This window comes from Nicotiana sylvestris, chromosome 2, assembly GCF_000393655.2.
Source record: "Nicotiana sylvestris chromosome 2, ASM39365v2, whole genome shotgun sequence".
NCBI lineage: Eukaryota > Viridiplantae > Streptophyta > Magnoliopsida > Solanales > Solanaceae > Nicotiana > Nicotiana sylvestris.
Genome location: NC_091058.1, coordinates 210,300,977 through 210,314,750, shown reverse-complemented (window position 1 = coordinate 210,314,750; position 13,774 = coordinate 210,300,977). Strand labels below are relative to the sequence as shown.

Genomic DNA, 13,774 nt, shown 5'->3' with positions numbered 1-13,774 from the left:
AGAAATAACTCTCAATTGCCTTGAAATGCGTGTTACAATCTCTCTATTAAAAAAAAAACTTCCCCTTTATATAGTAGGGGAGTTTTAATCCTAGTACAATTCTAAAAAAAAGGTAAAAATTCCCCTTGTACGCCAATTACTGATACACTACCAACATCAGACGAAATTTGCGTTGTGATATCCGATTGGGCAAGAATACACGACCCTCTGTTAGTTGTATGCAACCGTTTGTAATGCTTTCCGAGGTCTCGGAGCTCATTCCAGGTTTGGGGGTGTTGCATCGTCAGGTCTGATGACGAGTATCCCGTTTTTAGCCTCGATTCAAAGAGTTCACGAATTTGGTCTCTATCTCATATATTCATACTTCTTAGTTCATCGAAAACTCGGGGTGTGTAATGACTACGAGTTTTACCCGTATAACAAGTGTATGGTTCAATTTTTCTAGTAAACCTTTTTCTTGGAAATATTATTTTTTTTTTTGGAAAAATTAATTAAAAGAAGAAATAAAACACCCTACAGAGCCACAGATATTATCTGGAGTAAATTAATATCTTCTCTTCCGTTAATCTAGCAACACCCAGTCACCCACTTAATCCACCCCCCTCCGCTAACCCCACCCCGTTGTGTTAAATTTTCTTACTATTTCTGATTTCTGATGCTAACTCATTCTACTCTCCTTTCCTTTTTCTTTCTCACTGTCTGCGTACTTTCTCAATCCACCATTTTCAATTCCTTCACAGATCTGACCCGTTTAACCAGATCGGAGCCCCGAGTAAAGCCTTCTCCAGATGGAGGCGGCGCTGGAGTTGGCGCGTGCAAAGGACACGAAGTCTCGAATGGCGGGAGTAGAACATCTCCACACACTTCTAGAAGCTTCGCGAAAAACCCTATCGTCTTCCGAAGTCACTTCGCTCGTCGACGTCTGCTTAGATCTCTTAAAAGACAACAATTTTAGGGTTTCTCAAGGCGCTCTTATGTCACTTGCTTCGGCTGCTGTTCTCTCTGGTGAATACTTCAAGCTTCACTTCAATGCGCTCTTGCCAGCTGTTGTGGAACGATTGGGCGATGCAAAACAGCCCGTTAGAGATGCTGCGAGGCGGTTATTGCTTACCTTAATGGAGGTAATTGCATTTCGCACGGTTGCATTACTGGAATTTTGATCAATTTTTGTTTTGTTTTTACCTTTCTTAACTTTATTCAAATTTATTGAGGTAGAGTGTTTTCTTCTTCCGAAGAATTAACTCTAATAGCTCATCCAACCGCTTAAACTAAAAATAGCCGGCAAATGTATAATGTATGTATAATTCATGTATAATATGTGTATAACTAGATATAATCAGTGTATGTATAATTCATGTATACCGACTAGAAAAAGTAAACGATGAATCTGACCGGCTATCTGGGTAAAGATCCCTTTTTTGTGGCTGAATTTATGTTAATTTGTGTATGTTTTAAATACCGGAGTGTATATGAAATTGTATAATGTTTCGGGATTGTTTCGAGTAATTTACTACTTATTCATTCCAATTTATGTCCGTTTGCGTCAGCATCGAGTTTAAGAAAGAAAGAAAGACTTTTAAAACTTTTGGTCTTAAACATGCCATAACATTTGCGTGGCTACAAAACTTTCTAATTAAGGGTAAAATAAGAAGTTTAAAGTTATATTATTTTCAAATATTGAGGTGAAAGTTTTGTTTTTTGGCTGAATTGAGGTTAAATATTTGAAGGAGACCAAAAGTGCTCAAGAGTGTATACTTAAGGGACTATTTTAAACCTCCCCCAAAGATAAGGAACTGATTTTGTCATGTTCTTTAACTAAGAAGTGTATCATGTGGCTATAAGAACATTCTCATTAAGGTTAAAATAGGATGTTCAAAGTTAAATTGTTTCTAAATATAGAAATGTTTTATTTTTTTTTCTTTTATTGAGGTGAAAGTTCTGTTTTTGCCTTAATTGATTTTAATTTGTGAATATTTGAAAGACAGGAGTGTATGTGCAAGTTAAATTTAAGCGCCAGAGTTTGTTAAATATTTGAAGGAGACCAACAAATGCTCGCTTTGACCAAAACTGCTCAAGAGTGTATACTTAAGGGACTATCTTAAACTTATCCCAAAGATGAGGAGTTGATTTAGTGATTTTTGTCATGTTCTTTAACTAAGAAGTTTATCAAAAGATAGTCTGTTTGTTAACTGGAATTTGATCTTCTTTTTGTTTTTGGCTTAATTGATGTTAATTTGAGTGTGATATTGAAATTAAGGAGTGTATATGCAATTGTATAATGTTACAAGGTTGTTTAGTAATTTACTATTCCCTCGGTCCTAATTTATGTGGTGGTTTTTGATGGAGCACGGAGTTTAAGAAAGAAAGATACTAAAAATTTGTGTGGTCACAAATTATCTCATCAAGGGTGAAATGAGCATTTTAAAGTTAAAATTATTTTTAAATATAGAAAAGTGTTATTGTTTTTGGATAGACTAAAAAAAGTCTGCCACATAAGTTGAATCAGAGGGAGTAATTAATAAGGGTGGGTTCAAATGATGGTTGGAATGTCTTTTTTGGTGAACTTTCTTTAGTGAATTGATGTTAATTTGAGTAGGTTTACATTATATGAGGGGCTTAAGTGTGTGGTATTGATATACAGGGGTCTATTTGCAATTGAGTCATATTACATAGGCATTTAATTAATAGGGGTTGGTTCAATTACTGGCTTGGAATTTCTTTGTTTTGTTCTTTTCTTTTTTCTTGGTTGGGAGGAAAAAGATTTGGTGGTTGATGGTTGTTGAGCTGAAATATGTGAAGAGAGAAAGGATAAGAAAACTGATTCTATGTTCAAAAAGGGAAAACAAATTGTATGTTTCCAAGGAACATTGCAGTTTTCAAGAACCACAATTTAAGCTGCATCAATACAGTTTCAATCTCAATAGCCTCACTGTCCATATGGAACTTCCCTAGTTCTTGGGAACTTTATGAAAAAAAGAAACAAAAATTTGTATGACTGATTCTTTTTAGTAGTGAAAAATTAAGTTAAGATGATCAGAGTAAAAAGTTCAAGATATATGTTGTGTATTCATATTCCTCCCATGTGCTCGCACAAACGCGCACAAATGAAAAGAGAGAGAGAGAGAACGGTGCTACACACTACAGTTGATTCTTCTATAATTTGGAATGTTAATATCATAGTAATTACAAGTTTTGTTACGTATCACCTTTCTTGATCATATGACCAACTCTAAATGATCTGTAATGCAAACAAACCTTTTCAAAATTATCGTATATGTTCTCATAATGGAAAAGCTAATGTTGTATGTATAATACAACAACAACGACATACTCGGTGTAATTCCACAAGTGGGGTCTGGGGAGCGTAGAGAGTACGCAACCTTACCCTTACCTTGTGCAGGTAAAGATGTTGTTTCCGATAGAGGAAACATGCATAATCACAACAGTATAGAAAAAAGATATGCAACAGTGAAAAAGTCAAATAAGGAGTAACAACAACAAAAGATAATAGTAAAACTAAAAATACAACATTGTCAGATAGTAATAGAAATCTAGGCAATATGGAAATGACACCACCACTACTACTAGTATACTACTGGGATGACAGGATGTATGTTTGCCTTATCAAAAAAATTGTTTGTATGTGTAAATACATTTTTTCTCCAACTAAAGTACTTCACACCTTGAGGGGATTTTTGGACCACTAGTTCATTTATTTATTTGTTTTTTTCTTCCGAGTTTTGCTGTGGAATATACTTAGTAATGAGAAATTCAAACTATATGGTGATGTTTGATTAGGCACGGAGTTTAAGAAAGAATATTTTTGAAACTTGTGGTTTTAAAACAAGGCATAGAAATTTTTGTGGCCATAAATCATGTAATTAAGGTAAAATGAGAAGTTTAAAGTTAAATTGTTCCTAAATAAGGAAGTATGACATTCTTTTGCGACATACTAAAAAGAGAAGTACGGCACATAATTTGGGACAAAGGGAGTATTAGATATTTCGTCACTAGTATGTTAGTTACATGAGCATCACAAATCATTTAATCTCCTTTCTAATTTTTTGGGTATGATGAGGGCAAAAAACTATAAAGTGATTTGGCTGATTGTTATATTCTCACCAGGTTTCTTCACCAACAATTATAGTTGAGAGAGCTGGGTCTTGTGCTTGGATGCACAGAAGCTTTAAAGTTCGAGAAGAATTTGCTCGTACTCTTACATCGGCAATTGGTCTTTTTGCATCGACTGAGTTGCCCCTTCAACGGGCTATTCTTCCTCCCGTATGTTAATAGATATATTTATTTTAATATCATTTACTAGCACATATATAGCTAAACATGGGATGGGTTTTCATTTGTAAATAAAAAATTTCTAAACATACTTTTTCTTTGCTGCTATCATCAGATTTTGCAAATGTTGAATGATCCTAATCATGGAGTAAGGGAAGCAGCCATATCATGTATTGAGGTAGTTAAACTGCTATCGTTTCTCAATTTCCTGTGTTTGGTCAAATTGCTTTTCTTAATTAGTCTTCAGTGCCTTGACAAACCAATTATTATGTCATTAACAGGCTACTCTTCCTTTCCCGAAAGAAGAAACCCAGACTACTCTTCTCATTTTCTTTTGTTTGATAATTATCTCCCCATATTTCCTGTTTGCAGGAGATGTATTCAGAGGTTGGACCCCAGTTCCGTGATGAGCTTCAGCGCCATCATCTCCCTTCCATGTTGGTAAGCCTTTAGCTTAGATGATCTCATTCTAGCAAATAGATTCTTTTCTTGAACATCCTGCGTGGTGTGTGGTAAACTGAGTTTCTTCCAACTTTAGCTTGTACTTTACTTGGTCAATAGAAGGTGATGTGGTAAACAAAAGTTCTGCTCAATGTTTGTTTTGACTTGTTTACTGACTGCAGCTAAAAGATATTAATGCCAGACTTGAGAAGATTGAGCCTAAAAGTCGATCTACTGATGGAATCTCAAGTAATTATTCAACTGGTGAGGTGAGATCTGCTAGCCTTAATTCCAAGAAAAGCAGTCCTAAGGCAAAGCGTTCAACAAGAGAGGTGTCTCTCTTTGGAGGTATGTATATGCACTATTATCACAATTAAACTTTTATGTCATGTTAAAGCTTATTTTAGCATCCAGTTACCATGTTATTGGACTAAATGTTTCCAAGATTGCGTTAATCGGCCTTTACTGTTGTTTGTTGCATGTCCTATGAGCGTATTCTTTTTGGTTTAAGGGTTATGACTGAGCAGAAGATGGGGAAGGGGGGAGGGAAGGAAAAGAGTGCTTGTGCAGCATGTTTATGAGCATAGAAAAATGTTCTCCTTGTTATGAGATTGTGAGATTATTTGTCTGTGAACAATTTTTGCGACAAATGTTAATTTGAGCAAAAAAATAAAATGGAACAGAAGGGAGACATTATGCAATCAAATAATGCAAATGAATAGTCTATGATTTTTACATGTTAATATGAATTTAGTTTGATCTCTGTTCTTGTGCAGGGGATAGTGATATTACAGAAAAGCCTGTCGATCCAATTAAAGTGTATTCAGAAAAGGAACTGATAAGGGAATTCGAGAATGTTGCCTCTACCCTTGTACCAGAGAAAGATTGGTCTATCCGTATCGCCGCTATGCAGAGAGTTGAAGCGCTTTTTATTGGAGGTATTTTACCAGCTTTGCACGTTCACATAAATACATAATGACCTTTCCCTTCCTTTGTTGAAATAATGTGTAACACTTCCATATGTTCTTTTACTGGCATCTTCTTATGTTGTGTCCTTACGTGCGTAAGACAGTGCAATTGGTAATGCATGTTATCTTTTATTCTGTTCCATTAGGTGCAGCTGATTATCCTTGCTTTCGTGGGCTTCTAAAGCAACTTGTTGGCCCTTTGAGCACACAGTTATCTGATAGGAGATCCAGCATAATAAAACAGGTTTGATTTCATAACACTGGCTACTTCTTGATGTTGTCATATATGTTGCTTCTGCCTATGAGATACTTTTTCTGAGATGTGCCCTATGAGATACTTTTACTGATAAGTATGTGCCCTATGAGATACTTGTTCTTTTTATTTCTAGTTTGCTGAACTATGCTGTGCCATATTTATTAGCCTGACTTTCATTTACCATGATGCACCTGTCTGAAATGTGTTGGGGTTACCTCCTTATGGACCAGTCAGATACAATGAAAACCTAGTAGAAGTTGATTTTATATTCCTATTCCCGTATCCTAGTCCATTAATATAGCCGCCAATGGCTTACTAAAATAAAAGAAATACCCTGCTAATGCCTTATATATCACAGGAATTTGTCATTTCATTTGCTTCTTTTGTTTTTCAGAAATAGTCCTCTAAAAGCTGTATTCTTAGTTTAATATGTGAGACATCTCAATTATGCAGAGAGCACCTCCAAGTTGATGTAAATGCAGAGAGCACCTAAGCTGAAAATTGGGTTTATATAATCCTTTCCTCCTTTCAGCTTGAAACCAGAATTTTTTAAACAGTTATGATCAAATAAGTCGGAGCATGACGCCCGATTCATTTAATTGAGCACTGTGAAGTCTATATGGACATGATATTGAAGTTTCTTTTAGCATGTGTTGCTCTATGTAGCCAACACTAATTACCGTCTAGTTCCATCCTTTCGGGTTTCTGTTCTAGGAAGTACTTGCACATTTACAGAGGCCTCAAAGGAGTCAAAGAAACTCTCCCCTTTCTTTTTCTGTTGCATTTATTCAGGGGCTAGAGCTACACCTAGGCATGCAACGGTTACATCTCTAATGCATTTTGACTACATTTCTTGTCTCAGATAGAAAGAGCAGTAAATTTTCACTGAAATTTGAGAAACCAATTTAGTGAAAAATGAAAAAAGGATCTGCTAAAAGTAAAGTGGGGTAGACAACTAGACATTCTACTTTGGTCGTTATTGAGTAGAAAGGTGGAAAAAAGAAGATTTGAGCACTGTGTAAGTTTCTCAAATATGTCTTCAATATGGATGCATATACACCTGCATGTTTTTACCATGCAGGCAAGGTGCTTGTTTAACTGCATGCCTTTTGCTTATTGGCGATGTATTAGCTTAAACTTCCGTTTCATTCTGGATTTCTGTACATCAACATTTACAATGTTCTGAGTTCTTACTTATTCAAGAAAAGTTCTGAGTTCTGACACTCATGAAGGCTAATCCACCGTCTTATGTGAATGGTAGGCATGTCACTTACTGAACTTCTTATCAAAAGAGCTGTTGGGAGATTTTGAGGCATGTGCTGAGATGTTCATTCCGGTGAGAACAAGTTATATAGTTATCCATGTGCTTATACTTATCATTTTATTAGGGAGAAAGGATTACATTTGCTCTAACTTGCGCAAGGTTATGACATCCTCATTGAACTTCAGGTTCTTTTCAAGCTTGTTGTGATAACTGTTCTTGTAATTGCAGAATCTGCTGATAACTGCATAAAGACGGTAATGCTTTATGTGATTCTTGAATCTGTTTTCTGGCCTGTACGTACAGTATCTATCAATCATTTGCTTTTTTTTTTTCATTTCAGATGTTGCGCAACTGCAAAGTTGGTCGAGCACTTCCTCGTATAGCTGATTCTGCAAAGAATGACAGAAATGCAGTACTTCGTGCAAGGTTTGATACTACTTCTAGCTGACAGATCTTAATTTTGTATTTAATTGCACCCAAGGATGTGATCTAGTGGTCAATGAAGTGAGCTGAGAACCATGAGGGTTTAGGTTCAAATCTCAGCCGAGGCAAACACACTAGGTGATTTCCTTGCATCTGTCCAATCCTTGGTAGATAGAGTTACCTTGTACTTGGGAGGTAGCAGGTATCCCGTGGAATTAGTCGAGGTGTGCGTAAGCTAGCCCGGACACCACGGTTATAAAAAAATGATTTTGTATTAATTCTCTACAGTGCTGTTCCATCTTCTGATTATGTTCGATGACAGATGCTGTGAGTATGCACTTCTGATCCTTGAACATTGGCCTGATGCATCTGAGGTACAACGTTCAGCTGAGCTTTATGAAGACCTTATAAAATGTTGTGTTGCTGATGCAATGAGTGAGGTATGAATGTTAAACTCTGAGTATCATATTTTTACAGATTTTGAATAATTATCTGCATGTATACCTTGCATTTGCATCCCCCCCCCCCACAAACCCCTGAAATTCGATTCAAGATCTCTTGTTGGCAATTCTTATCACTTAGCTTTAACAACAGGTACGATCAACTGCAAGAACTTTGTACAAAATGTTTGCAAGAACTTGGCCAGAACGTTCGAGGCGTTTGTTTATGTCCTTTGATCCTGCTATCCAAAGGGTACTGTCTTTTCTCTTCTAAATTGCTCCTAGCATCCTTCCAGGACAGATAATTGTCATATACTCCAGATTAGTCTTCAAGGGCGATGTTGTGGACTAAAGTTGATCTTTTTTGCAGATCATAAATGAGGAAGATGGTGGTATGCATAAACGACATGCTTCTCCCTCTGTTCGAGAAAGGAGTTCACAGTTCTCACTTGCTTCTCAAACATCTGCTTCTTCACATCTACCAGGTTATGGAACGTCTGCAATAGTTGCCATGGATAGAAGTGCTAATTTGTCTTCAGGGACGTCCTTGTCCTCTGGGCTGCTTTTGCCACAAGCAAAGCCTGTGGGAGTGGAACGTAGCCTGGAAAGTGTACTACATGCCAGTAAACAGAAAGTTTCTGCTATAGAAAACCTGCTCAAAGGGCTAGATGTATCTGAGAAAAGTCGCTCCTCTAGTTTGGATCTAGGTGATTGTTTCCTCTTCCATTATTCTTCTGCATCCTGAAACTTGATGTGTTAAAGTAATTACTGATTTGATGAAGAAAAGCTTGATGTGTTTAATTAATTATTGACACCGTGAAAGGTCATCTGCATGCAGTTTGATGATTCTGCTAAAAATACATTTGAACTACTACTGTAACTTTTGAGTTTTTATTGAACAGCTTAAAATGTTCTTATATTTGTCCCCTAGTGCAGGAGTTGATCCGCCCTCATCCCGTGATCCACCATTCCCTCTTGCTGTTCCTGCATCAACTAGTGTTACTAATGCTTTACTGGTTGATGCACCATCTGCTATGACTAAAGGAAATAATCGCAATGGTGGGTTGGTTTTGTCTGATATCATCACTCGGATCCAGGCCTCAAAGGATTCAGCTAAAGCATCATGTCGAAGTAGTACGGATCATGAGTCTTTTTCTGCACTCAACTCCTACACTGCAAGAAGAGCTTCGGAGAAACCACAGGATAGAGGACTTGTTGAAGAGAATGCTGAGCTGAGAGACATTAGGCGGTTTACGAACTCTCGTGTTGACAGACAATACTTAGAGACACCGTACAGAGATGCTAACTTTAGGGACTCCCATAATAATCATGTTCCCAATTTTCAACGTCCTCTCTTAAAAAAGAATGCCGCAGGAAGAATGTCAGCTAGCAGGAGGAGGAGCTTTGATGACAGTCAGCTTCCACTAGGAGATGTATCAAGTTATGTGGATGGTCCAGCTTCACTAAATGATGCATTAAGTGAGGGTCTCAGTTCTACTTCAGATTGGAAAGCCAGGGTTTCTGCATTCAGCTATCTCCGGTCTTTGCTACAGCAGGGCCCTAGAGGTATTCAAGAAATAACTCAGAGTTTTGAGAAGGTTATGAAATTGTTTTTCCAGCATCTTGATGATCCCCATCATAAAGTCGCACAGGCAGCACTTTCAACCCTTGCAGATCTTATTCCTGCTTGCAGAAAGCCATTTGAAAGTTATGTAGAGAGGATCTTGCCACATGTTTTCTCACGGTTAATTGATCCCAAGGAATTGGTGAGGCAGCCCTGCTCAACTACCCTTGAAATAGTTAGCAAGACATATGGGATAGATGCCCTTTTGCCAGCTTTGCTCCGTTCATTAGATGAACAGCGGTCCCCAAAGGCTAAACTCGCAGTAATTGAGTTTGCAATTGGCTCATTTAACAAGCATCCTTCAAATTCTGAAGGTGCTGCTAACATTGGCATCCTCAAGTTATGGCTTGCTAAGTTGACACCATTGATCCATGATAAGAATACCAAACTGAAAGAAGCAGCTATTTCGTGCATTATATCAATGTACACACACTTCGACTCGACAGCAGTTCTCAATTTCATTCTTAGCTTATCGGTTGAAGAACAAAATTCCTTAAGACGGGCTCTTAAGAAGTGCACTCCTCGTATAGAAGTGGATTTGATGAATTTCCTGCAGAGCAAGAAAGATAGACAACGTTCTAAGTCTTCTTATGATCCATCTGATGTTGTTGGAACATCATCTGAAGAGGGATATATTGGCACTTCAACAAAGAGTAATCTATTTGGAAGGTATTCTGGGGGTGCAGTTGATTCTGATAGCATCAGAAAGTGGAACTCTCTTCAAGACCCAACCTATATGACCAGATCTACTGGTCAGTTGTCTGATGGTACTCAGGACTTCTATCGTGGTGTGGAAACTGGTTCCAACACTGATCCTCCTGTTTCAAAAGCCAAGGATTTGAAATTTGGGGCCCTTACCACAAGTGAGAACAACGCATTATGGACATTGGAAAGCAAGGATAACAGCTCAAACATAGAACAGACCTCCACTCCTCATCTGGACGGCAATGAGCTAGTTGATAATGGATCTTCATCTAACCTGAGGCCTAATCACCCAAAGCTCTCTGCGCTCAAGATAAATTCAACTCTAGAAACTGGACCAAGCATCCCTCATATTCTTCATTTGGTGAGTTTCTCTTTTTTTTTGGGGGGTTGTGTGGTTCATCTGTGCAGGTCGTGCTATATTGTCACATTTTACTTCCATCATGAAGAATCTTTCAGATGATCTCTCAAGTCTATTTTGTAATAATTAGAGGATAAAAACATTCAGTATTCTTACGCTGCTTTATCTTCCACTTTTGGATAGATTTGCAATGGTAATGATGGAAGTCCTGCTGCTAACAAGCGTGATGCACTTGAACAATTGGTCGAAGCTTCTGTTGTTAATGATCAATCCATCTGGAGCAAGGTATATTTGCCATTGAAATCTGTTCATATTTAGTCAATTAATGTAGATTTTCGGATTCTTAATGCAAGACCCAAAAGAAAATGCAAGACCCAGGATCATAGCCTAATTCACTGCTTTCCTGTATAGTAGTCGAATCACATTCCAAACGGTTGGAGCTTAATATGTGTTCCTTTGGAATTAGTACTCTGATAAAAGTAAAAAGGATATGGATTTCATGACATGTCATCTTTTGTTTTGTGCAGTACTTCAATCAGATATTAACTGCTGTGCTTGAGGTGTTAGATGATTCTGAGTCATTGACAAGGGAACTTGCCCTATCTCTGATTCTTGAAATGCTGAAGAATCAGGTATGTTGGCTGTCTTTTCAGTGGTCACTTGTGGAATTCCGTCCCCTTGATCATCCTCCCTTTTCTAAACTAAGAGGAGCAGTTGTCTTCTACACATATCTTACCTTTTCTCTTTCCATTATCAATGTGTTGTTCCAGATAAATGCTATGGAGGACTCAGTTGAGATCATAATCGAAAAGCTGCTCCACGTGACCAAGGATGATGTTGCAAAAGTAAACTTCCGCTTGGGCTTGGCTGAAAGTATTGTATTATAACTTTTCGTTTCCCTCTTTGCTTAATGTGTTGTAACATCATTTAGGTTGCGAATGAAGCCGAGAATTGTTTAACTACAATTTTGTCCCAGTACGACCCGTTCAGATGCTTAAGTGTAAGTGCTGGATTGTACTGAGTGAATTATTTCTTTCCTTTGATCATGAGCTGGTCGTTCTTGCATTGTCTTATAGTTGGTATTGCAGGTTATTGTTCCTTTGCTTGTCACCGAAGACGAGAAGACACTTGTAACTTGTATAAACTCGTTGACAAAGGTGATTGATGATTAAGTGTGTTTCAATTCGTCCAACTAGCTTAATTTGGTGTTTTCTTGGCTACATTAAGTTTGCTCTCCTTTTTATCAATTCATCCTTTTCTTCCAGTGTCTTATGTTGTTCTTAGTGTTGAAATCATCCATACATGTACTGTTGGGGGGCAAGGGTTATGTTTTGTTGGCGGCATTCTGTACTACTTTAGACTATCTTGTTGAAATCCAGTCAAAGGAGGAAATTTTCAGCTTTTTTCCTTATTTCCAATGACCTAGGCCATTCAGCATTTACCTCGTCCTTAGCAGTTATGACTTTGTCCTTGTTCTTTGAAGCAATGTAACAGATTATACTAAAGTTCTCATCTTATTATGCAACTATTAGTTCTAAGCACATGTGCCAACTCATGCGGTACCATCTCATGACTTTACAAGATTTGTTTACTAGGATGTAGTGAAATTATTGGTTTGAAGAGTTTTTAGTGTCAAGGTATAATTGCACCTTGGGGTCTTATTTTGTCATAGAAGTTATGTTTTTCGCTAATATATGCAAGCTCGGAATGCTGTCATTGGTTTCTAATGTGGACTTGTCTCTTTTTTCAGCTTGTTGGGAGACTCTCCCAAGAGGAATTGATGTCTCAGCTGCCTTCATTCTTGCCTTCCCTGTTTGATGCTTTTGGAAACCAGAGTGCTGATGTCCGCAAGGTGAAATTCACTGTTTTCCTGTGCTTTTCAGCTGTTGTATTCAGAGAAGCCGAACGGAGTAGCAGAATTAAAGATATTCAGTAAATATTCATCTGTTTCATTGTATTTTGAAAAGAAAGTAGGAAATGATGCATTCGAGGGTGTGGCCTAGTGGTCAATGAAGTGGGAGGAGTACCATGAGATATCAGGTTTACTAGGTAATTTCTTCCTATCTGCCAGAGCCTTGATGGGCAGAGTTAGCCGGGTGTGCTGGTGGGACATGGCAGGTACCCGGTGGAATATCGAGGTGTGCACAAGCTGGCGTAGGAAGTGATATGTAGCTTCTGTAGTATGTCACTATGTGCATATCTTGCTGGTTTTCTTTACATTGTGGAAAACTGGGAATAACTAGATAGCCTGAAGGGGTACTCCTCTACCTATGAGCTTGTTCTCAATGTATGATAGGTTGCAGGTTGGTGTAGAGAATAGCAAAAGCAATTCTGTTTGAGGGTTGTGCGGAATTAGGGATTCAAACTTAGTAAATAAAAATTGGAACGAATCCTCACGAAGCACTTAACAATAATTTTTGTTCTGAAATTCATTTTAGTTGGCATATATGTGATTTTCAAATTTTCAAACCACGTCTAGGTTTAAAATCACGTCTAGACCAAAAGTATTTTCACGTTTGTAGTTTTACATCTCTAGCTATATTTTGACATACGTAATTTTTCTTGGGTGGCAGACTGTTGTTTTCTGTTTGGTTGACATATACATCATGCTGGGCAAAGCATTTATGCCTTACTTGGAAGGGCTGAACAGTACGCAGTTACGGTTGGTGACTATTTATGCAAATCGAATATCACAGGCCAGAACTGGTACTCCGGTAGATGCAGGCCATAGTTAGCTGGTGTAGCCTATTGGGGATTTATTGTAGGTTGATGTGTGTAGTTGAATTTTGTGATTCAATATTTGATGTCTCTTTGTATATCTGTGTGAATGTGTGTAATTTTTTGGTGGGTGAAGTTGTATTCTTTTTATATGTATCCTTTTCTTCTTTTTTTCTTTTCACTTAATTGGTTGGGGAGTTGAAAGAGAGTGGTTTGGGAAGAAATGTGATGTATAACGGTGAACTTTGTGCTCATAGTGAAATGAACAGTTTTTGGAAGATTGTTTA

The 13,774-nt window shown here is 37.7% G+C and overlaps 1 protein-coding gene across 1 annotated transcript; it reads left to right on the top strand.

Moving 5' to 3' along the window:
- The first annotated feature begins 615 nt into the window (after positions 1–615).
- Positions 616–13,774, top strand: LOC104215326 (CLIP-associated protein-like). The gene is made up of 21 exons (XM_009765096.2): positions 616–1,121; positions 4,126–4,281; positions 4,406–4,468; positions 4,663–4,731; positions 4,914–5,079; positions 5,508–5,669; positions 5,846–5,943; positions 7,217–7,291; positions 7,405–7,473; positions 7,560–7,645; positions 7,965–8,082; positions 8,237–8,335; positions 8,453–8,789; positions 9,019–10,772; positions 10,953–11,054; positions 11,297–11,401; positions 11,540–11,614; positions 11,701–11,769; positions 11,858–11,926; positions 12,520–12,621; positions 13,343–13,774. Exons 1-21 carry the CDS (start codon positions 789–791, stop codon positions 13,502–13,504), a joined length of 4,269 nt encoding a protein of 1,422 aa, XP_009763398.1. The 5' UTR covers positions 616–788; the 3' UTR covers positions 13,505–13,774.

What these genes read in the sequence shown, in the direction of transcription:
- LOC104215326 (XM_009765096.2), top strand. Translation starts at nt 789, where the DNA reads ATGGAGGCGGCGCTGGAGTTGGCGCGTGCAAAGGACACGAAGTCTCGA. An exon ending in AACGGGCTATTCTTCCTCCC is followed by an intron (nt 4,282 to 4,405) that starts GTATGTTAATAG and finishes TGCTATCATCAG; the next exon opens with ATTTTGCAAATGTTGAATGA. An exon ending in TGAAGCGCTTTTTATTGGAG is followed by an intron (nt 5,670 to 5,845) that starts GTATTTTACCAG and finishes CTGTTCCATTAG; the next exon opens with GTGCAGCTGATTATCCTTGC.